This window comes from Gopherus evgoodei, chromosome 4 (assembly GCF_007399415.2).
Source record: "Gopherus evgoodei ecotype Sinaloan lineage chromosome 4, rGopEvg1_v1.p, whole genome shotgun sequence".
NCBI lineage: Eukaryota > Metazoa > Chordata > Testudines > Testudinidae > Gopherus > Gopherus evgoodei.
In genome coordinates, this window is record NC_044325.1 from 110,879,856 (window position 1) to 110,904,093 (window position 24,238).

The 24,238-nt window shown below is 43.4% G+C and overlaps 1 protein-coding gene across 11 annotated transcripts in view; it reads right to left on the minus strand.

Moving 5' to 3' along the window:
- SLC22A18 (solute carrier family 22 member 18) overlaps positions 1-24,238 on the minus strand; it is a 213,323-nt gene that overhangs the window by 114,661 nt on the left and 74,424 nt on the right. For all 11 annotated transcript variants that reach the window (XR_004000108.1, XR_004000109.1, XM_030560555.1 and 8 more), the window contains 2 exons: positions 7,013-7,128; positions 3,948-4,055 (listed from right to left, as the gene is read on the minus strand). Coding sequence is in view for 9 of the 11 variants with exons in the window: in XM_030560555.1 (XP_030416415.1) it covers positions 3,948-4,055; positions 7,013-7,128 (224 nt within the window). In the remaining 2 variants the exon portion in view is untranslated. The remainder of the gene's footprint in view (positions 1-3,947; positions 4,056-7,012; positions 7,129-24,238) is intronic.

Here is a 24,238-nt window from a genome sequence, read left to right on the forward strand (position 1 = left end):
AGGCTCTGTCCCCTACAAAAGATTGTGATCACTGCATTAGATTCTGCCCCTCTCCTTATGTTGCAAGTAGTAGGATGAGCACATTCTTTGGACATGCAGCGGAAGGCCAGCAGCTTCCTGACACAACATATGGGAGGAGAAAGGATTGTACCATTCAGTGAGGAGGGGGAATATTCATTAATAAGCCGCACAGCTGAACAGAACACAATGCCATCCAGAGCTTTAGAAACAACTCTGATATCATAATAAAAAAGACTTACAAAGGAGGTTCTGTTATCATCGTGAATAGGTCAGAATATGAACAAGAGGCTGCTAGGCAACTCTCTGCCACCACACTCTACAGGCCATTACCCTCTGATCCCACTCAGAGTTACCAAAAGAAACAACACCATCATCTCAAGAAACTCCCTGAAGCAGCACAGGAACAATCTACACAGACACACCCCTAGAGGCCCAGTGGTATTCTATCTGCTACCCAAGATCCATAAACCTGGGAATCCTGGACACCCCATCATCTCAGGCATTCGCTCCCTGACAGCAGGATTGTCTGGCTATGTAGACTCTCTTCTCAGGCCCTACGCTACCAGCACTCCCAGCTATCTTCGAGACACCACTGACTTCCTGAGGAAACTACAATCCATCGGTGATCTTCCAGAAAACACCATCCTAGGCACTATGGATGTAGAAGCCCTCTACACTTACATTCGAAACAAAGATGGACTACAAGTCATCAGGAACGGTATCCCTGATAATGTCACGGCAAACCTGGTGGCTGAACTTTGTGACTTTGTCCTCACCAACTATTTCAGATTTGGAGACAATTTGTACCTTCAAGTCAGTGAGATTGCTATGGGTACCCACATGGCTCCACAGTATGCCAACATTTTTATGGCTGACTTAGAACAACGCTTCCTCAGCTCTCGTCCTCTAACGCCGCTACTCTATTTGCGCTACATTGATGACATCATCATCATCTGGACCCATGGGAAAGAAGCCCTTGAGGAATTCCACCAGGATTTCAACAATTTCCACCCTACCATCAACCTCAGCCTGGAACAGTCCACACAAGAGATCCACTTCCTAGACACTACAGTGCTAATAAGCAATGGTCACATAAACACCATCCTATACCAGAAATCTACTGACCTCCAGCTTTCATCCAGACCACACCACATAATCCATTGTCTACAGCCAAGCTCTAAGATACAACCGCATTTACTCAAATCCCTCAGACAGAGACAAACACCTACAGGATCTCTATCAAGCATTCTTACAACCCACCTGCTGAAGTGAAGAAACAGATTGACAGAGCCAGAAAGGTATCTGGAAGTCACCTACTACAGGACAGGCCCAACAAAGAAAGTAACAGAACGTCACTAACTGTGTCACCTACAGCCCCCAACTAAAACCTCTCCAGCGCATCATCAAGGATCTATCCTGAAGGATGATCCCTCACTCTCACAAACCTTGGGAGACAGGCCAGTCCTTGCTTACAGACAGCCCCCAACCTGCAGCAAATACTTACCAGCAACTACACACCACACGACAAAGACACTAATCCTATCCCTGCAACAAACCCCGTTGCCAACTCTGTCTGCATATCTATTCAAGGGACACCGTCATAGGACCTAATCACATCAGCCACCCCATCAGGGGCTTGTTCACCTGCACATCTACCAATGTGATATATGCCATCATGTGCCAGCACATCTACCAATGTGATATATGCCATCACGTGCCCTCTGCCACGTACATTAGCCAAACCGGACAGTCTCTAGGCAAAAGAATAACTGGACACAAATCAGACGTCAAGAATTATAACAGTCAAAAACCAGTTGGAGAACATTTCAATCTTCCTGGACACAATAACAGACTTAAAAGCAGCAATACTTCAACAAAAAAACTTCAAAAAACAGACTCCAATGAGAAGCTGCAGATCTGGAATTAATTTGCAAACTGGACACCATCAAATTAGGCCTGAATGAAGACTGGAAATGGATGGGTCACTACAAAAACTAATTTCCCCCTACTGTTACTCACACCTTCTTGCCAACTGTTTGAAATGGGCCAACCTGATTATATTGGCCTCATTACAACTACAAAAGTGATTTTTCCTCCCTTGGTATTCTACTGTTGAGAATAGCCCACTTCCATTTTAATTGAATTGTCTCATCAGCACTAACCCCCCAGCTGGTAAGGCAACTCCCATCTTTTCATGTACTGTGTATACATACCTGCCTACTGTATTTTCCATTCCAGGGATCTGATGAAGTGGGTTTTAGCCCATGAAAGCTTATGCCCAAATAAATTTGCTAGTCTCTAAGGTGCCACAAGGATTCCTCATTGTTTTTGAAGAAACAGACGAACACGGCTATCACTCTGAAAACAGTTGCATAGTAGGGGATGTCATAAACAGATAGCTAAGGGTTAATGTTCTTTTACCTGTAAAGGGGTAACAACAGTAACCTGAAACACCTGACCAGAGGACCAATCAGGAAACAAGACTTTTTCAAATCTGGGTGGAGGGAAGTTTTGGGGTGTGAGTTCTTTGTTCTTTGTCTTGGGTCTGACCCTCTCAGCTCTGAGAGTGATTTTTCTATCTCCTGGCTTTCTAATCTTCTGTTTCCAAGTTGTAAGTACAAGGATAGTAAGACAATAGGTTTATACTGTTTTCTTTTGTATTTACATGTGTGTAGTTGCTGGAGTGTTTTGAATTGTATTCTTTTTGGATAAGGCTGTTTATTCATTTTTTCCCTTTAAGCAATTGACCCTGTATATTGTCACCTTGATACAGAGACTATATATTATGTCCTTTTTCACTCTTTTTTTATATAAAGCTTTCTTTTTAAGACCTGTTGGAGTTTTTCTTTAGTGGGGACTCCAGGGAATTGAGTCTGCAGCTCACCAGGGAATTGGTGGGAGGAAGAAGTCAGGGGGAAAATCTCTTTGTGTTAGATTTACTAAGCCTGACTTTGCATACCCTCTGGGTGAGGGGGGAGAGAGGTTAGCTCTCTCGGTGCTTGTGTTTCAGGGACTTGAAACAGGGAGAGCGGAATCCCTCTGTTTAAATTCACGGAGCTTGCTTCTGTATATCTCTCCAGGAACCCAGGGAGGGAACACCTGGAGGGGAGGAGGGGGAAGGGAAATGGTTTATTCCCCTTTGTTGTGAGACTCAAGGAATCTGAGTCTTGGGGTCCCCCAGGGAAGGTTTTGGGGAGACCACAATGAGCTAGGCACTGTATAATTCTTAGCTGGTGGCAGCGATACAAGGTCCAAGCTGGTACCTAAGCTTGGAGGTTTTCATGCTAACACTCATATTTTGGACGCTAAGGTCCAGATCTGGGAAGAAATGTTATGACAGGGGAAGTCATAAAGGCTGTCAGCTCCCCTATATGTATATATAAATGAATGCAGCCAGTCATGAATGAATGATGCTGGTCCAGCAATCTCTCTTCTCAATGTATCATTATTTTCTTATTATTTATTTGTATTGCAGCAATGTCTAGAGGCCCCAACTGAGATCAAAGTCCCATTTCGTTAGGTGCTGCACAAACAGTCTAGTCCAGTCTCTGAACTGAAGAACTTACAGACTAAATAGAGAAGACAAACATAGGATGGGAGAGATAAAGTTTCCTTATTCCCATTTTACAGTTGGGGAACTCAGGTAGAGATAAGACATGATTTGCCCAAGGTCACACAGAAAACCCATGGCAGGAAATTCATTATAAATTCAACCTCAGATTTGGACCCTATATAACGGTGAGCGGTCTGTGTTGGAATATGCAACGCTGAATATGGAATAGCTCCAGCAGAAAAAAAAAGATAGTCCTGATTCCTTTCTCTTTCACCAATGACTAAACATAAAGGGCTTTCAGATACACATGAAAAGCAAATCTACTGGATTTATACTTGTTATTTTAAATACTACGATGATCCCAGAGAATTACCTGTAGGGAGTCCGGAAAGGACCTTGATTAAGAACACTTCCTTTACTCCCGGAAGCTTCAGCAGGCGTAGGATTTCTTTGAGACTAAACACACTGGACTGTGATGTGCCTGTGAAAATGACGGACAGAATAAGGACTAGAAGCAGGAAACAAGAAATGATACGTTATCTTATTACACTCACAGTCAACTCTCCACAGAGCAAATTTCTTCCTTCTTCTCTGCATCATGGTTCTCCATTGCCTGTTTGTGTTTGGTTCTATGTGCATGGAACCCCACTAGCATCAGGGGCACGCTGGTGTGCAGAGCAAAAGCAGAATATCCAATAGACTTCTGCAGTGTGGGTCGGAGACAGGCAGAGCTGATGGGAGAGGATAATGCTGCATATGATTAAAAAACCTATAGCTCTTTCCCTTTTAGCATTCCCTCCAGTCCTTATAATTGGTCACACAGTAGGACATTCTCATGACATTCCCACCTTCTCACCCGTCCCAAATCTTTTTTTTATTTTAGCTTCACGTAGATTGTCCAAGTTGTATCACAACTGATACAACTTGGAAAATGCTTGTGAAGATTGCACATAGAACCAAAGTCTGAAAGACGGTGCACCATAAAATACCACACAGAAATAAATTACAAGGTCTGACACCTTTAAAGAAAAGATAACCCAGGCCAGATCTTCAGCTCGTATAAATCAACCATAAGCCATCAAAGTCACTGATTTACAGTAGCTGAAACTCCACCCTTGAAAATATTGGCCAAGATGCTGTCCACTCGATCCACCGTGCACAGAACTCCCATTCCAGTCAAGGGGAGTTCCGAATGTGAATGTCTTGCACATTGGGCCTTTTATGCACAATAATCCCCTTGTTCAAGCCGCCTATGTACAATAGGGAATTGGTGCTCAGGATGGAGCCTCAGGCTGAGCTGTAAATTTTCTTGGTTTTGTGGCCTTTGGGTTATCTGAAGAGTTTACTGGAATGTAATCCATATGGTTGAAATTATTGTTTTTGCATTAGTGGGTTTTAAAAAAATCCTCTGTTAAGAGTTTCTGTGATTTGGCACAGCGGACTAGTGAATGCATAGGACTGGGCATTAAGTAGAGAAAACTTTAAGTTTAATGGGGTAGTGGAGGCTGAGTGAATGTCAGTGGAGAATTGAGCACTTCTGGGTTACAGCTATGGCAATTTCTTGGATAAACCTTACTGAATTAAGTTAAACCTTATTAAATTATGTTTAAGTATCTTAGACATTCATTGCAGTCACAAGTGCAAATGTTTATGTATAATTGTGGGATTGTATGCCATATCGCTAGGAGGAACATGAGTACTGTAAACCCAAGAAGTGTTATGAGTGTCAAAGGACTCTTTAAAATGGGGTGGGCAAACTTTTTGGCCTGAGGGCCATATCTGGGTATGGAAATTGTATGGCGGGCCATGAATGCTCGCAAAATTGGGGTTGGGGTGAAGGAGGGGGTGAGGGCTCTGGTTGGGGATGCGGGCTCGGGGTGGGGCCAGAAATGAGGAGTTCAGGGTGCAGAAGGGAGCTCCGGGCTGGGACAGGGGGTTGGGGCGTGGGAGGGGAACTGAGGGCTCCAGCTGGTGGTGAGGGCTCTGCGGTGGGGCTGAGGATGAGGTGTTTAGGGTGTAGGAGGGTGCTCCAGGCTGGGACTGACAGGTTGAGAGTCTGGGAAGGGGCTCTGGGCTGGGGCAGGAGATTGGGGAATGGGGAGGGGAGGGCTCTGGCTGGGGGTGCAGGCTCTGGGGTGCAGGAGGGTGCTCCAGGTTGGGATCAAGGGGCTTGAGGTTCAAGAGGGGGCCAGGAGTGCACGCTCCAGGAGGCACTTACCTCAAGCAGCTCCTGGAAGCAGTGGCGTGTCTCCACTTCAGCTCCTACATGGAGGCACAGACAGGCGGCTCTGCGCACTGCCCCATCCACAGGCACCGCCCCTGCAACTCCCATTGGCCACAGTTCCCAGCCAATGGAAGCTGCAGGGGTGGTGCCTGGGGCAGGGGCAACGTACGGAGCCCTCTGGCTGCCCCTACACATAGGAGCTGGAGAGGGGAAATGCCCCTGCTTCCAGGAACTGCAGCATGCGTGTGCAGAGTGGTCCCCAACCCCCAGCAGAAGCTTGAGGGCCGGATTAAATCAACTGGAGGGCCAGATGTGGCCTGCAGGCCATACTTTGCGCACCCCTGCTTTAAAACAATCTGCCAGATAAGAATGAACTTTCAGTCAAGTGGGTTTCTTAGGAAATACTTGGGGGGAGGGGAATGCAAATTACCATAACTGGACCCAACCTTTCGAAGCTACGCCCTGAGGAGAAATCCATTGTCTGCTGATTACCTGTTTCCAGAGTCCCAGGGATACAGGCCCAAACCATATAAAGGAGCGAATCACAGATTCATGAGGGTTCTTGTTCTGCCCTTGTAACTACAGGAAAACCAGTGTTGGGTTTGAAGGACTGACTCCTACCAGAGTCCCTGTTGGGGTGAACTCTGGTAAGCTTATTAGTATGCGTGTAGAGCATTGTTATTTTAAGAATAAATGTGCTTACTTAGTGCCCTCATGACTGTGGGCAATTACACAGTTTATAGCTTCTGAAGAGAAAGCAAAGCAGACCGCCTAGGGAGCCTGCGTGCTGGGGAATAGTCAGAGAACAGTGCAGCCTGGAAAAACCCTGGTCAGGAGGGAGAGAGAGACATGGGTCTCCGCCCAAGCAGAGGGTGACAACTAAGGAGTCAGGACTCTGAAAGTGGGTGCCCTTGCTGGACTATGAGGGAGAAATCACAGGTGCCGTTGCCCTGAACTGTTCAAGCAGCCAAGTTGCACAGCAGATGATAATGGAACAAGCTTAGGCCTCTGAGTTCATGTAGTGAATGGGTCCCAAGTGAACACCAGTTAGATGGTTTCATCAACATTGCAAAAAACCCTTCTCATTTGATACATGCTTGGTACCATGGGCAATGTCTTCTCAGATGAGGATGAGGGATCAGCACTCAGCATTTAAAACTGCCCAGCTACATTCCTATAGCAATGAAAAGTTGCCAGAAAGGGTAAACACTCACGCTGCTGTGTAGCTTGTCCTTCTGACTTTGGTTTGGTGTGAGCAGGGATACACGTCATTACTATCATTGCACTTATGAGACTTGCCACTACCGCAAGATACGACGGAAAGTACACGCTGTGAACAGAAAGAGCAATTAAGATATACATACAATGGACTGAATTACAAACACTGTGATTCTACAAACACTTAAGCATGTGCCTAACTTTACTCATATGAATAATAGGAATAGTCCCAATGAAGTCATGATGAGTAAGGCTATGCATGTGCTTAAGTGTTTTCGAGACTGAGGCCTTATATGAGTGCTCATGATCTGACTATGTAATTCCTTCAAAGATGGATTTTACTGCAAGCCATATTACAGTAATGTATTAATAACAGGCATTAACACAGTGCTTTTTTAATTTGTAAAGCTCAGAAAAAATTGCTTTCTTAGCAAAGCTGTTTAGAGATTCTCCAATGGAACAACTGAATTGTTAATTATGATCAACCCAATCCCACAGTTGGCCAAATTCTGTCACCTTTATTAACACTGAGTAGTGCCTTATTCTGGAAGGATCCCACCTGATTTCATTGGGAATCATCCAGGAGGAAGATCCTACACAGTAAGAGTAATAGTGGCAGAATCTAGTCCAATGAGTACACAGAAGCTTAGACACTAGATATGCAAAACCACTAGATAGGGTCCATGTAAGATGACAAACATAATTTAAAAAAAACCAAAACACTCTTTTATCTTAGGGTAACTACTTTGTCACTCACAGACCAGAAACCGATATAGACTAGCACCTTTGACTGGCACCCTCTCATCTCTTAAGATGCTCACAACCAAAAGGCATCCAGTGAGTGAAATAAAGCAAAACTATTTTCCATCCAGCCACCAATGACACAAGTTATTGTTATTTTGAATCTGCCTGTATATTGCTGGGATGTGGGATGTTGTTAACAGATCAGGGACTGCTCCCCATCGGTTCTCACAACAAATGTTTTGGTGGCCTCAGAGTGTGGCCACCAACTCTTGCTGAAGGCCACTCTGACATTTTCCCCTAAAATACTTACCGTATATACTCGTTCAGAAGTTGGATTTTTTTAGTAAAAAAGTGAAGCATCAGAGAAGGGGGTCAGCTTATAAACGAGTAGAAAGAGGGAGATGTGGAACACAGCCCCTCCCCCCCCAACAGAGGCGGCAAGGAGAGGCAGCACAGCCAGCAGAGCCAGAAGGGAACAGGCAGGGCCAGAGTCTCTCCGTTTCTGGATACGCTGCCCTCCCCCCAGCCTCTGAAGCAGCTGCAGCTCCAGGGCTGGCAGGCTGCAGCTGTTTCGCTCGGCCCTGCCCCCAGAGCAGGCTTTGGCCACGCCGCCTGGCCAAGCCCAGCCTGCTGGAACATGCTGCGGCCACGCTGCCCAGTCTGACCCAGTGGAGCAGGCTGCGGCCATGCTGCCCAGCCTGCTGGAGCAGCTCCAGCCTGGCCAGAGACATCCTTCGCTGGCCCTCCCCAGATAAGGTTGGAAGGGATGGGATGGGGAGAGTGTGGGGGTCTCGGGCTAGGGATGGGGTCATGTAAGGGGTGGTCACAAGGGTTACTCCCCTGACCTCCAGCTTCTCCCCCCCAAGATATGTCCCCACCAGTTGCTGTCCCGGCCCGTCAGGGTAAGCAGCTGGTGCGCTGGGACACTTTGTTTACCTCCGTGCCTGTGGACGCTCGATGTAAACAAACCATCTCGGCCCGCCAGTGGCTTATCCTGATGGCCCGGGAGCCAAAGTTTGCTGATGCCTAAATTATAGGGTCGGCTTCTGAAGGGTCATAAAAATTTTCCATTTTTACTTATCCATCCAGCAGATAGTGTAGACATACCCTAAGTCAAAACTGGATATCTTTCTAAAACATATGCTCTAACCCAACCACAAGATGTAGTCTTGATGCAAGAATTTCATCCAGTAATTAATTCCATGGCCTGTGTCATACACGTGGTCAGTGTCACTAGATGATCACCATGATCCTTTCTGGCCTTGGAGACTAGGAAAACAGAGCTTAACTGACACAATGGCATTGTGCTGGTCCTCTGAACAGGAGTGACTGTCACCCTAGATCACTTTTCAGGTTCTGTAATAGTCTACACAGACTTACACATGAAGTGTACGAAGTGAGACTCATCCATAATAATTGGCATATTCTGCAAACAGGAGCCAAAACAACATGTGGTAGCTGTAATTTGCAAAGCATGCCTTTTTATCATGGTGTAGATAAAAGAGTATTGAGTGCCACCCTAATGCCTAGTTATTGCTGATGTCATGAGATATCAGAAATAACCATGAGCTCCCTCACAGAATAACAATGAGCCGTACTAATTGCATAAGCCTCAGATCTCTTTCTAGACAGACAAAAGTGTGACTTGAATAATTCTGAGAGCTTGCAGTGTTATTATTAAGATTAAAATATGGGACAGTCAAAGATACAAATGAATACATTGAGAACATCAAAGAACAAATTCTACATAGGCATTACTGTAGATAGCAACTGCACAAATAAAATAAATCTTTTAGTTCACTATTTATTAATTATATCAGCCTTAAATAACATCTTCATGTAAACAGATATACCACAGAGCATTACAACTGACTTTATGATGTCAACCAGTTCTCTGGGACCACAAAATCAATCATTTGCTATGTTAAGATTTTAGCAAGAGATTTTATAAGATCTTGTTTGCCAATATTCCATTTTCAAGTTCCAAACAAGATTCAAGGCAGGTACCAGTCAGTAAAAATGGAGGATTTCCCTCTGAAAACCAAGTAAACAAAGTACTAAACCAACTCAAGCACCAAATCTACCACCAATTCTTTGCCATGATGATGGGGTGAAACACCCCCCCAAACAAAAACAACCCCCCAGAGATTTTACACACCGGCGTCCCCTACCCCTGAAAAAGTGACTTGCCTTAAGCAAACGAGTAAGTGGAATTGTACAAGGCTAAACTCAATGATTTCAGAGTACTGTAGCAAAAACTGAAAACTCATTCAGGAAAATATAAAGCTCAGGAGTAAGATTATCCAAAAGTACCTAAGTCACTAAGATGCCTCTGCAAATATCACCCTCAAACCATAACTTCTTTTTGGTACTTTAATTTTTAATTTTCAAGTATCTTTGCCCCTTTAAGCTAACAAGTTAAGCTAACATATTTCTTTAGCGTATTACAATGCACCTCACATTATTTTTCTCATATAATGTAAGCTTTTTTTTTAAAAGAGGAAGTAAGTTCAATGCCCATGAAGACTGGCACCTAGATAGATCAAGAGATTGAACTCTTTATGTAGTTATATTGATTTTAATTAATAAATCAAGAGATTTCTAAATTTTCAGAAAATTCATTTTATAAGCACTGTAATTTTGGGGAGGATAGGCTGCATTCTTCATACATAACATAACATGAATTCAGCTTTGACTATGGAGCCATGACAGGCACCTTCATCATTAGATATATTGAAAGAGATCAGCTTTGCAAGCTTCCCCTACCCATACCATGAATGCAACCCTGGCCCAAAGGAACCTGGTGATGACTTTTAGAGGAGAAAGGAGGAGAGCAGTCTCAGAGCCTACTCAACCTTTAGCTTCTCCAATGAAGCCAACAACACTGATGCCAATTATAGTGATTGGGCATTAGAAGCCAGGCTGAGATCCACAAACTCATTTCACATAAGTCACAAAAAAGCCATCAGATGATAACGACCTACAGCTTTTTACCAGGCTGAGTGGTCTTTAAACTGGTAACCCAAAGATGAAAGACTTAGGAATTAGGTAACAAGATACTTAAGTGCCTAAATGTAAGCACTTAAATAAGTGGGCTAATTTTTTGATGTACTATGAATTTACTGATCTCATTAGGAACTGCAGATGTTCCATACTTCTGAAAAGTTAGGCCCCTTATTTAGGTGCCTCAGTAGGGATTTGGGTGCCTAAATCCACACATTTGAAAAAGTTGGGGATAGTTCCTTTCGCCACTGTTTCGTACCCGCAGAATCAGAGTTGACATTTCAGTTCCAAACAGCTTTTCTCTAGGGTTCTGATCCGGCTCCACAGAAGTCAACGGAAGTTTTGCCACTGACTTCCGTGTAGCTGGATCAGGTTATTTCAATTTACCTTAACTCTATTTCCATATGAGAACATTCCAATGAGCACACTGTAAATATGTGGGCTGATACAGTAGATAGTTTAGACCAGGGATCAGCAAGCTTTTTCAGAACTGGACCTCATTTTAACATAGGGATTGTCTGCCAGGCCACTTGCCCTTCCATTCCATGATTGCACAATCTGTCGCTCCTTCCGATTCATAATCCAATAGCACCCTGTGTCAACTTCCGCAATTGGTTTAATGGAAAAATGAGACCAGGAACATAATGTATTTATAGCTGTGTTTTGTTGCAATTTAGTAACTGGAGATAAATTTGAGAACAGCACCATGTGACATGCCAGCGCTCCATGGACCATCCAGGGCCCATTTTGGGTACCTCTGGATCAAAAAGACAAACATGAGTGACAACTCTCTTTGTGGCCAGAACACTGGGTCTGCTCAGAACAACTATGAAAATAAGAAACAAAACACAAGGTAAAGTTCTGGCTGTAGCCTTAGATTTTTCCAGAATGAATTTTTCGGCTCCCTAGTAAATTCAGCACTTGGTGGACGTTCTGCATTTCAATCAAGCCTTTGACTTGGAATGGAAACGGTCACAGGATGGCATTTGCTGTGTACTCAGGGAAGTAAATATTGACACCCTTCTCAGCTTCCCCAGCCACCTGGCACAGTTTTCATCCCCGTGAAAGGTTCCATTGTCTCTTAGCAGTGCAAGGGTAACGACTGCTATTTCATTGTGCTTGAACATTTTGTGATGATTGCTCTGTGGATTATGTAGGTGAAGACTGGAGGCAGCTGAGCAGATTATGGAAATACTATTCTACCAAGACATAACTGACTATTTACACTGCTAGGTGACCATGAATATTGGGTGTGTGCACTTATTCCTGGAAGCATTGTGCATAAAACCCATGGGACTGAACTGACAAATAGTCTTTGCAAACATACCAGGACTGAAGTCCTGGGGTCAAATTGTCTGTTGGTAGAAATGGGCAAAATTCCACTGAGCAGTGCGCATTTACATCAGCAGATAATTTGGCCCCTGGAATTAAACAACACATGTTAGGTAAGTAACTAAGATGCAATTACTATTATTTGTAGACTAAGACTATGCTGTATACATTTTCTGTTGGCTATGACCAGATCCTCACCCTGTGAGAGTAAAAATGCTGTAGAAAAGAGCATTATATTGGTAGAGGATGGACTAGATGTTCTAGTAAGTCATTTCCACCTCCGTTTTCTGTAATTTTATGAAGTTTCTAGCTGCCTTTGGAGACTTGATTCTTTCTGGCCATTTGCAAATAACCCAGTGAAAGTCTCAGCGCCTGTCTCTGCACCCTTGATCCTTTGTGGGTCACCTGTCGGAAGCTTTGGGGACAGGTGGTTTTAGCAAGCTCCTTGAGGAATGGTGATTGAGTCAGGGAAGCCTTTTCCCTCCACTTCAGCTACATCATGTTGTGGCAAACTCAGACAGATATTACAAGCCCTATTGGCCTACCAGTTCGAAGTGTTCTGGACTTGAAGACTGGAGGTGGGCCTGTGAGGAACAGAGGACACATTATTCGCTCCTTCATGAACCTCCTCAGGAGAAGGTGGGAAGCCTGCAGCCATCAGTGGAGCCTTTGTCCAGTGGCTGGACTCATTGAACATTTGCCTCTTATGTTACCGCTGCCTACATTTGAGCCAGGAGGATTCTTGGGATTTGCATGATGAGTTCTACCAGGTCAGCTCAAAAGATGCCTCACTCGGGTTGAGTCAATAGGAGCAGCGCTGAGCTGGTCTCAAGTGGAACAGTACTTAGTGAGGGGACTTGAAGGCCAACAGTCCATAAAACAATGGTTACAGCACAACAAAACCGGTCTTTTTTTTTCTTGCCTGAGACAGGTAGGCATTTTGATCTCAAATACACTATTTTCCTTCCTCTGCTGTATCTGCAACTGTGAGAGAGGAGGAGGATGGAAAGGAGAACCTTCTGGAAGGAGACCCTCCAAAAATGTCTGAATACACCTGTTCCTCCTCCATCTGACGCAGTGCTCTGTGTTTAGAAACCAGATCCATCAAGTTCTATCTTGTCTTTGCAGTGTCCTGCGTGGATTCTGGGTTGGAATCCTACATCACAACCTGGGATGACGTCTTTTAATAAACTGCAGTGCCTCAGTCATAATAATTTCAACATGGGGTTAGAGGTGGGCGTGAAGTACAAGACATACGCTGAGAGGCTGTGCAGTGACTAACCGGGGGGTAGTGGGGAAGCGCCTTTTTAAGGCATGTACAACACACTGTTTATATTTTGTGTAAACCACTGACGCTAAGTCATCCTGCTGTAAACATTTATACTACATGACTAGTTTTGCAGCCTGGAGCCGTTCATAATGCCCCACAGGTGGGAGGAAATGGTTTTCCATCTGGAAGGCCCGTCCTTATACAAGCTCGAAAACAGAAGTGACGACTGTATGGACTATCAAGGAGTAATGTCATGGTAAAAGGATTAAAGCCAAAAGAAAATATTATCAATCAATGCTGGATGGAAATGGTTTAATTCCTTCCCATCTAATGCCTCAGTAGCATCTGTAAACATTTTAAGATAACAGTAAATCCTAAAATACACCGAGTTTCCGGGATGATGCAGTGAAGGGCATGTACTGTATACTATCCCTTAAGGAATCAACTGGATTGTAGACTAAAGTTTAGTCTTTCCCTTTCAATAGCTTCAACATCAAAAATATGTCGATGAGGAAATCATGCATGTTGCTCACTGAAGACTGGTCCATGTAAAGTAAGGTAAATTCAGTCACTTTCTGCTTAATATTCCAACAGCTGCTTCTGGCTCTGAATGCAAAGTGCTGTGGATAACCTGTGTATTACTGCAAAATAGTTCATTTCTTTGTAGAAGGTTGTCGTTCCCATTTATCATTTCAGGATTCAGTGATCAAGGCATGTCTCTCCAGAAAATGGAATTGTTTTTTTCTTCTTTCCTTTTTTCTTAATAAATTCAAACCTGAGTGTGGAAAAACTACAAATTGTTTTTTAGTGACTCACTCCTACTTCAAAACAATGCTGAATAAAGCTCGTATTCATGACAGCTCCAAATTCCTTGAAGTGTTCTAAGAAGACTTAATTATTCCTTTGATTGTGTTCCAGCACTATCTGCTCAAACACTTAAGCCTTGAGCAAGGGGACAGCTGTAGGTGAAAGAGTTTCACTGAATACAAATCCACTCTGCTAAAAGCCAAGAGAAAAAAAACACTGTAACAATGTCACAATTTTGTCATTCTTCAAGTAATATGTCTGTGTTCTTTGCAAAACAGAGGGGATGGACCAGCCCTTCATTAATGGAAGACCAAGCATATGCCTAATGACTCCATGATCAGTGAAAACTACAGTAACTAGCATGTGTGGAGGATGAGAAACTAAGGTTTAATTCAAGAGGATGTTATTTTAGCTACTCTGCCAATCTTTTGTCCATGTAGCTCAACTTTAACCTGAAAGATCAGCCCAGCAGTGCTAAAATTCCTGTGACAGACAAATGAACTGACAAAAAGTGTCACCCAAAGCCTAAACCTAAAGCCCCAATTTTTTGTTAAGGGGGAAAAAAAATGCAGTTAGCCTCTTTTTGTTTTTAAAAATTTCACCCAATGTCTGGGACTATCATGTAAATATATTGTTACAACATGGATTCTGCATACAGGGGTGGTGGGGGGAGAGGGCAAACCAATCTGGCTGCCAGAAAGATTCATGCTACTGTGTGCATACAGGTCAGCCAGTTGCACTTGCACCACTTTTATTCATGCTTCTCGAACGGCCAACTTTTCCCCTTCAATGGGATTATGCAGTGGAAATTCTGAGACTCCAACTTGGCTGTCCCCATGGGGAGAATTTCACACAAAAGCAAGACTAGGAAATGGCATGTGTTCTCCTCCTGACCTCCCCACCTAAGCAAATGCTCCTGTTAGAATGGCAAGAAGACAGAGTAAGGATTAATGCTAAAGCAGCATTAGGTCCCATGCAGAGCCGGGGGGAGGGGGCTTGCTACAGAAAGGGATCTCCCTTCTAACTCACATCACAAAGTTGTGGTGGTGGACCTGTCACAAAGGCAGGGGGCATTTAACTTCTAATGGCCTTACCCTCACTGCATTAGTGCAGCCCACTTTTCAGATGCTGCCTAAGAGTAGGGTTCCTTTGATGTTTCATCACAACTCTTCCATAGACATGTCCCCATCAGCTCTCTCAGCCACATGCGCTATATTTGAACTCCAATCCAGAGTTACAATGCATAGCTCTGCCCAGTCATCAGAAGCAGGAGGGGGTGATGGGATTTGTTAATCCCTCCTCACCTGATGTGACTAGAAAATATTTGCAGCATGTCAATTTGGCACATTTGTTCTTCTGTTGAAGAACAAAACAAAAAACAAAACAAAACAGAAGAGGGCAGTTGGCTTGGGGCATTCGTACCTTTCACCTTGAGTGAATGGAGTAAAAGCCTTTTCATTGCACATGAAGAGAACCAGATCACTTCCAAGACTGGCTCAGATGAAATCTAGCACCCACCCATATACCCTGAGCTACCCACAGTTCTCAGGTGAATATCTACATAACTGCTTATTTCTGGTGGCAGCTGTATTCTGGCTCACTCAGGATATTTATTTGACCAAAAGACGGCCCATGTCATTTTGCAGTCGCCATTTGTTCATAACCCTAGGCAATCTGACACTATTATCATTCAATATTGAATTTACAGTAGCGTCCAAAGGCCCAGATCAGGATCAAGGCCCCACTATGCTAGGCACCGAACAAACACAGAGGTAGACATGAGCCTTGACCAAGAGTCTTAAAATTTAAGATCATCGGCCTCTGTTCATAAGAAGCCTAGACCTGGAACAGGATGGGTGTTACACATCAGCACTGTAGTGTGCTGGGTGTAGGGGAAGAGACAGGATTCGAACACTGGATGCTGCAATTTAGAACTGAAGTGGAGTGGCAGAACTGCGGCAGGAATGGAACAGTTTCACTTCAATATACCCATTCCAGCTGTTGTGTTCCTGTTTCTCTGCAACATGCTGTCATGGCCCTGAAGGGCAAAATGTACAGTGATCTTTTCAAAACTGCTGCCATCTCTGAGTAGGCATAGCTGCAGAAATTAAAGCACCGTTCTCTGTTTTAAGACAGACTTTTTTTTTATAATGGGGACTACTTGCAGTAAGGTTTTCTGTTGGTTTGTTCTTATAATTGCTGTTCCTGTGGAGTTTTTATTGTTACCCTTGCATAGGCTGTGTCAGCGTAGCTAGGCTGGTATAGCCCCCAGTGTAGATGCAGTATATGCCAACAGGAGTTTTTCTGCCAGTGGAGGAATGCCAACTCCCCAAACAACATTTATTAAGTGCTCGTCTCTCAGGAGAGCTGTGTCTACTCTGGGGTTTTTGTTGGCATGGCTATGTTGCTAGCGGGTGGTGGCATTTTTGCATGTCTGGCTGAGATAGATATGTCTGTACAAATTTTAACTGTGTTAAACCATGCCAAAGTGAAATCCCAAAGGATTGTTGTTGTCCCAGAGAGTGAATCTGTGCCGTTGTTCATCTCTGCTCCAAGCTCAAAACTGAGGCTGGACCAGCCTTATTGGTCTTGTGTGTGTCTTACCGACATCAGCATGAATCTGATGCATGGTGAGTTTCATCTTGACCCTCTGCACTGGCTGCCAAACTCTGCCCTCGTGCAGCTCCCTGCAGAAGGCAAATAGCCTTGCTTCATCTACTGCACGTACAGTGACCTAAAGTGAGACAGTGGGGCTGGAGCAGAGGAAGGATTCCAGAACCCTTTGCATAATACACCTTGGTTTGGTATGGTGAGAAAGGGAAAGAAAGTCTATCTGAAATATTCCATAAAAGGGGGGTTATACTGTGCACGTCACTATAGTATCTGAGCACCTTCTGCATAAAATCATTAGCAAGGACCAACTCCTTAGTAGATGTCATTAGGTTTCTGACACTTGGGGTCAAACCTCTACTGGAGGTAGGAGTTTTGGTTTAATTTGGGATTGAAGAGTGTGGGGGAGGGGGCGCAAGCAGGGGAGAGTGCTAAAATCTTGACACAAATCATGGTGAATTTCCATTTTCAATCTTTTTTTCAGCACTTGTTGTTGCAAAGACAGGTGTGAAAATGTAAACAGACTTGCTAGGTTGAAAGCTTGTCCCTAATCTTTTCATGAAGATCACAGGTTATTTAATGTCACTTCCCTGCACTCATCCTCCCTTCCACCCCAGATCTTGCCTTTGGGTCTATGTAGCTCATGCCTGGAGATCTCTAGATTCTTGGGTGGGCTCAAAGCTGTTACAGTTGGAAATGACATTCCACCATATTACTGCCCATCTTCAAACCCCAAATTTCTTGTGCGATTATCCAAATAAAGCTTATATGTATAGACCCCAGCACAAGTATCTGGCATCCCCTCCACCTGTAGCAGGAGGAGACATGCAAATACATATAGGTATATCTAAATAACACACGTTGTGTGTGTGTATTTATTACATAATCAACGTTTATATGTGAATTTGGGGAGTGCCCTACAGAATCCTTTTGTTAATCTTCCCAAGATTGCATGGGCCAGTCATGTAAGTGATGGTGTGATCACAGTACATGGGCCTTCTTGACACAGATCCCAGCCACTACTAGACGTATTTCCCTTCCTAGAGCATGGTGCAGCCACAGTCCTCTTGCTACCCTGCTCTTTCCGTATGGTGGTGGAATTCATAGAGCAGTTCACTGTGGTAGATTTCCCGCCCCCACCCCACCCCCTGTGAGCTGAATAGAGTGCAGCCTATAAAATATAGTCCAGTCTCATTAAGGAGGATAAAACATTCAAAGATTGTGAAACTGTGAATTCCATTCTGTCAGCTTTGCTGCTGGGTAAATATGGGTGGTGGGGGGGCAGGAGAGAATGGCATAGATTCATCAAGTGGCACTAGAAAGATCCCTGTACTGGGGATGTGTCTATCTTGTAGACCACTCTGCCCTCCCCCACTGCTCAGGATTGCTCATAGTAGGATAACTGGAACACTGTGTGGGGAGAGATTGCAGCGTTTTACCTCTAGCTCAGTAGATTGTCTACAGCCAAAGTGTATAAGGACCATGGTTGTTTCCTCCAGCCAGCTGGTCTATTTGCTTAAACTGGTGTCCGTGTCACATAAGCCATCCCTGGTACTAATTGTGACACCCTTGTTGGCATCTTTAGCAGAGTCCACTGAATGAATGGGTGCAGAAGCTGGTCTTGTGTCTTGCTTCTAGAGCTGGTCCTCTGAGGTCAGAGGGGAGGGATAGCTCGGTGGTTTGAGCATTGACCTCCTAAAACCAGGGTTATGAGTTCAATCCTTAAGGGGGACACTTAGGGGTCTGGGGCAAAAAATCTGTCTGGGGATTGGTCTTGCTTTGAGCAGGGGTTAGACCAGATGATCTCCTGAGGTCCCTTCCAACCCTCGTATTCTATGAACACAGGGCACTAGATCACAACTAAGGTGTATTAACAGGGCTGTCTCCTTAGCTGCCTCAAGGGCAGCTTTCAGCATCCTTTGTGCCAGCAGCACAAAAAGATCTTAGTGTGGGCCAAGACTGGGTCCATTGTGACTGTACAGAACATTATATTTCAGTACAGGATATTAAATTCATGCACTTGCATAGGGCCTTTCATCAGAGGCTCTTTCTCCGTGGAGGATAGTCTGTATGAATTGATATGAACAGCTGAGTATCTTAGGGGTGGCACGGTAGTGAGGCTGTGTGCCTTCCACAAGCATTTGCTAGAAAGGAAATCAAAACAATAAAAAGAGGTTGAGATAATTGGTTTCTTCTGTAGCAAAAAGTCTGAGTATAACACATTCTCTGCCAAATGAACGAAATATTTGTGGCATGCTTGGGAGAATGCTATCCCCCAAGGCAGCTGAGAGCAGCATGTCTTTGCCAACCCATTTACTGCTTGAATCCAAAGCAGGGCTCTTCAGAGAAACTCTGCTAATTGCAGGAAGAGGCATATCAGTTCCACTTGAATAAGATGTGGGTGGATTGCACATTTTGCCCATAATCCAGCATCATTAATCTTGAGTGTCAATTATTTTCATGCACACTTTGCTGGTAAAAGACCACATTTCAGAAAATGATACTTTGCTAATTCAAAGCTGGCATTTGCCTGTGTTACTACTGTTTTTCCCGCTGGTGTGTCTTAGGCAGTTCCGCTTGTTTCTTTATCTGTGCACAGAAGAACACCTGCACATTTAAATTCATTTACAACAAACGGAAGAATAAACTTCCCTCCCTAAGCCATTTTACCCAGCTGGCTGACCGAAGGCCTCCCTCTACTCTGTTATATCTGCTTGCTTCATCCTTCATGTATGGAAGAGAGAGAGACCAGGCAAGGACCAAAGCAGGCTGGTCTTGTGCTTAAGACACTGAACTGGGGACTCAACATCTAGGTTCAGTTCCTAAGTCTGCCACAGGCCTCTTGTGTGACTTTAGGCAAGTCACTCAGTCTCTCTGGATATGTCCCCACAGGGATAAAAGACCAGCTGCAGCTAACTCAGACTTGCAGGGGATTGGGTTGTGGGACTACAAAATCTGTGTAAACATTCACAGGGTCCCAGAACTCAGGCTCCAGCTCAAACCTGAATATCTACCCAGTGATTTTTCAGTGCCAGAGCCCAAGTCAGCTGACCTGGGCTAAGGTTACCATCACTGTGTAGACGTAGCTTCTTTGTTCCAGTTCCCTATTGATTAAACAGAGTGTTTCTATACTCCCACTCTTTGTTTGTCTTGCCCATTCACACTGTAGGCTTTTGCGGTATGGAGCGTTTCTTAAGTGTATAGACAGTACCTAGCACAATGGGCCCCTTGGCTTGGTGGTTCTGTAGATGCTACAATGAACAATAATGATGTTGGTGTCAAAATAAGACCTGCTGCATTCCAAGGCAATATATATTGATCTGGAATTCTAACTTTGATTATTTTTACTCTCCAGCTCTTACAATTATTAAAATTCAAATTCCCGGTGCATCTTTCCCTGCAAACATTTTATTTGTATTAATAAAGCGTACCTGTATCAGGCTGTGCGTAACCAAAAAATCCAACACAGCTGTTGTGTCACCTCAAGTGCTGCTTTTGGATCAATTCATAGGGAGATTGTAAGGCTTAACTGGTCAGTATTTACAATGTGCTTTGAGATCATTGATGCTATAGAAATGCAAATCATTATTACTATTTAGCTATATATATTTTACATGCAGGAACATTTCTGACTGGCATGGTTTGTCATATTATCTGTGTTATGTCAGTTCCATAGTGGATAGTACAGCTTGCAAATATGGAGATAATAATAATAATAATAAATAAGTAACAATCTCCCAAACTATTCTCACAAGTTAGCCATATGGCACATTATTGAGATAGTCTGGGTGTGCCATTGTGTAAGCACTCCCACGTACTGCCTGGTTAGAAGGTAAGCTATCACTTACCCAGTGACTCAGAACCGAACACATAATGATTAATTATGTTACAACATGTCTGACTTCATAAAATGCTGTAAACGGTAAAAGATCGACTAATGAGGTCAAACTTTTGTTAACCATCACAGACCTTGTAAAAGTAATGTGCTTCAGAGAAAGGGTTCTTACTGACTACATAAAATCAGCAGGGAAGGAAACTGACTGAGTGTTTGCTACAGTGATTTGGACTATATTCAGTACAAAGCAAGATGCAGCTCACAGCAAGGGTATGGATTTTACACCAGCTAAATCAACCTGAGACATAGATTATCCAACATCTACCTACTGCAGGATTTCTTGACCTTTACTCTGCAGTATCTGATAATGGTCCCTTTTGTTAACAAGATATCAGACTAGATGGACCCCAAGTCTGATTCAATATGGCAGTTCTTATGTTCTTACGTAAAATTAGGTGCTCTTCCCCTACCATAGGCTCCCAAGGCTAATAAAGGTACACAGTGAAGCCACTGCATGTCCCTCTTTGAATTTGCTCTCTCAACAGGACTCCATTCAAGTGAATAAAATTTCCCGACCATGTTTTCTCTTTTTAAAAAAAAAAGGAACAAAATCAGTGTACTTTACACTAAGATATCTATCAGAATATAAAATGTTAGTGGAGACAAGGCACAGGTAGTTCTACCTTGATGTAGTTAGTTGAGGTCATTCTTACACCCCCCACACTTGGGGATGACCTCAATCAGCTACGTCAAGGTAAAACTACCAATGCCTTGTCTCCATTAGGATTTTGCAGTGAGATTGTTAATTTGTTATAAAAACCTTTTGTGCGGCAAAAACATAGCATTAGAAGTATTTTCAGCAGGTGTCTCCATTTCATTTTACCTCAGAAGCAGGCATTTGCATAAGAAGAGTGAGTCATTTAATTTAAACAAGCAGAAGAGTGCAACCATTAATTGAGGTGTGGGATTTGCCTGCTTGGAGAGGTTCTTTATGTTCTAGCCACAAGGATCCCTTCTGCTACTATATTTTCAGAACTTTTCCAATTAGGTATTTTGTTTGTCTGATTCCATAGTGAAATACATTCAAAAACCAGATTGTTCTGCATTTGATATTTGTGAGTTTAGCCAACTGGCAATTCAGCATTACTATTTACCCAGTTGGTAGCATAAACACTCTCTATTTAATGAAAGACTAAGAACCTCAAACAGACTCTTCTCCTTTTTGCCATCTTATTACAATAGTAAAACAATGAAATTAGATAGATAGACAGACTATTAATTACACACAGTTAACACACACAATTAAAGCAAAACAAATTAACTAGATTAAAAAATAGTCACAATTAATCACAGTTTTAATTGCCTCATAAAGTCCACTCAGTCCTACTTCTTGTTTGTCTTAAGGATGGACTGAACAAATTTATTTACATTCACAATAATGCTGCCTGCTTCTTATTTCCAATGTCATCTGAAAGTGAAAGTATTTATGTGCCAGATACGCTAAATATTCATAAGCCCCCTCCAGCTTTGCCCTATAGACTCTACAGTTATACACAGTTTTGTTTTTGAGTGCAGCTATGTAAAAATAAGTAATAATTCTACATTTGTAAGTTGCACTTTCCCAATAAAGAGACTGCATTACAGTACTTGTATGAGGTGAATTGAAAAATACTATTTCTTTTCTTTATCTTTTTATAGCCCAATATTTGTAATAAAAATAATATAAAGTGAGCACTGTACACTTTGTATCATGTGTTGTAATTGAAATCAATATATTTGACAATGCAGAAAAACATCCAAAAATATGTATAATACATTTAAATTGTTATTCTATTATCATTTAGCAGTGTGATTATTGTGACTTTTTTTAAATCTTGTGATTAATTGTGATTTTTTTAAATCGTTTGACGGCCCTGAGAGAGATAGACACACACACACACACACACACACACACACACTGACGTTACTTTGTACATCTTGTAGGGGTCAGTTGAGAAGAAATTAGTAAAGTCCACAACAATCAAAGATGTGATTGCAGAATTGCTGCATGTTGTTGCTGTATTTTTAAGTGGATTTCAGTGCTGCCATGGAAACTAAAATCCTCTAGGCACAGAACAGACACAGAGTGACACAGAGTGCGCAATGGCATTACAATCTTTCCTTCAATCATACCACCAATGCACCTTAACTCTCAGCTGGAGGTACAATTTCTAGGGGGAAAAGAGGCTCACTCATTCTCTGTAGCCTATTCAGTCCTTGACCCTTCTACTGAGACAAACCCGTCAAGGACACCACTTAGTATAATTTGCATTATGCTGTACTACCATATACACTAGGACTTGTCAGTCTATTTCATCTTAATAGAGAGACCGCCTCATGGACAAACTCCCCTCCCATTCTGAGGAGCTACCTCCTATCCCGTTCATGATCAAATGACTTTCCCATGGCAACAACAATTGTTTATATGGAAAAATGTTCGCAAAGTATTTTTGGTTGTTTTTAACTGTAATTTAGCAGCTGGAAAAAAGGAGGGGTGAGCACTATATGACCACCCTGTTCTCCACCCAGCACAGTTTGGAAGCCTCTGATGGACATATCTATAGGGTCCAGGATCAAAGAAATCAGCCTCGTGCACATTTGGTTTTCACCGCATTTATCAGACTTGCATTTCAATCAATCTGTTGTTTCAAGAGCCAGAGACCTAACATGTCAACTTTGGAATTATATTTCTTTGCCACACATCTATCACATGGTTTTACTTTACAAGGGCAGAAGCTAGAACTAACCATATAAACCAGTGACTGGCCATTATTTTTGAACCTAGGGACAGAATGATGATGACAGATTGATGCTTGTGAATGATGATATCTTGTGAACTCTCCAATTTCAGCCATTTTTGGGGATTTTTTATTTTTTTAAAAAAGGCCGGTGCACCAAGTGTGCCTGAAAAATGCAAATGAGCTGATCAGGCACTTACATACTGGTTTGTTCACACATTCACTATAGTTTTACACACGGGTTTTTTTCTGGGCACAGTGAGTGAAATCGCTCCTTTTGTCAGCATGCATGTATTTAAAAATTTGGACTCTAGAGTTCTGCCAAGAGCTTGGAGCAAGTACAGCTGTACAGAATGGAAGAGAGAAGGGGTAGCGAAGTAATATAAGGATGTCAGGGCCAATGTTTTCTAATTTTTTATGTCCGTGTGTGGGATTAATTTTGTTATGTGCATCAATATGGAGGTGATGTGCGACAGGGGTGGGGCCGAGAGGTTTAGCGTGTGGGAAGGGGCTGAGGGCTTGGGCAGGGGGCTGGGGTGTTGAGGGGGTGAGGGCTCTGGCTGGAGGTGTAGGCTCTTGGGTGGGGCCAGGGATGAGGGGTTTGGGGTGTGGAAAGGGCCTCAGGGCTGGGGCAGACAGAGTTGGGGTGTGAAGGCTCTGGCTCGAGGTGTGGGTTCTGGAGTAGGGTTAGAGTTGATGGTTTTGGGGTGCAGGCTGCCCTGGGGATGCAGCGTGGAGAGAGAACTCCCCCCAGGCTTCTCTTGCCATGGCAGCCCAGGGCTGGGGGTGAGGCGCCTCTCCCTGGCTGGGGCAGCTCCAGGGCCAGGGCCAGTAACCAGGGGAA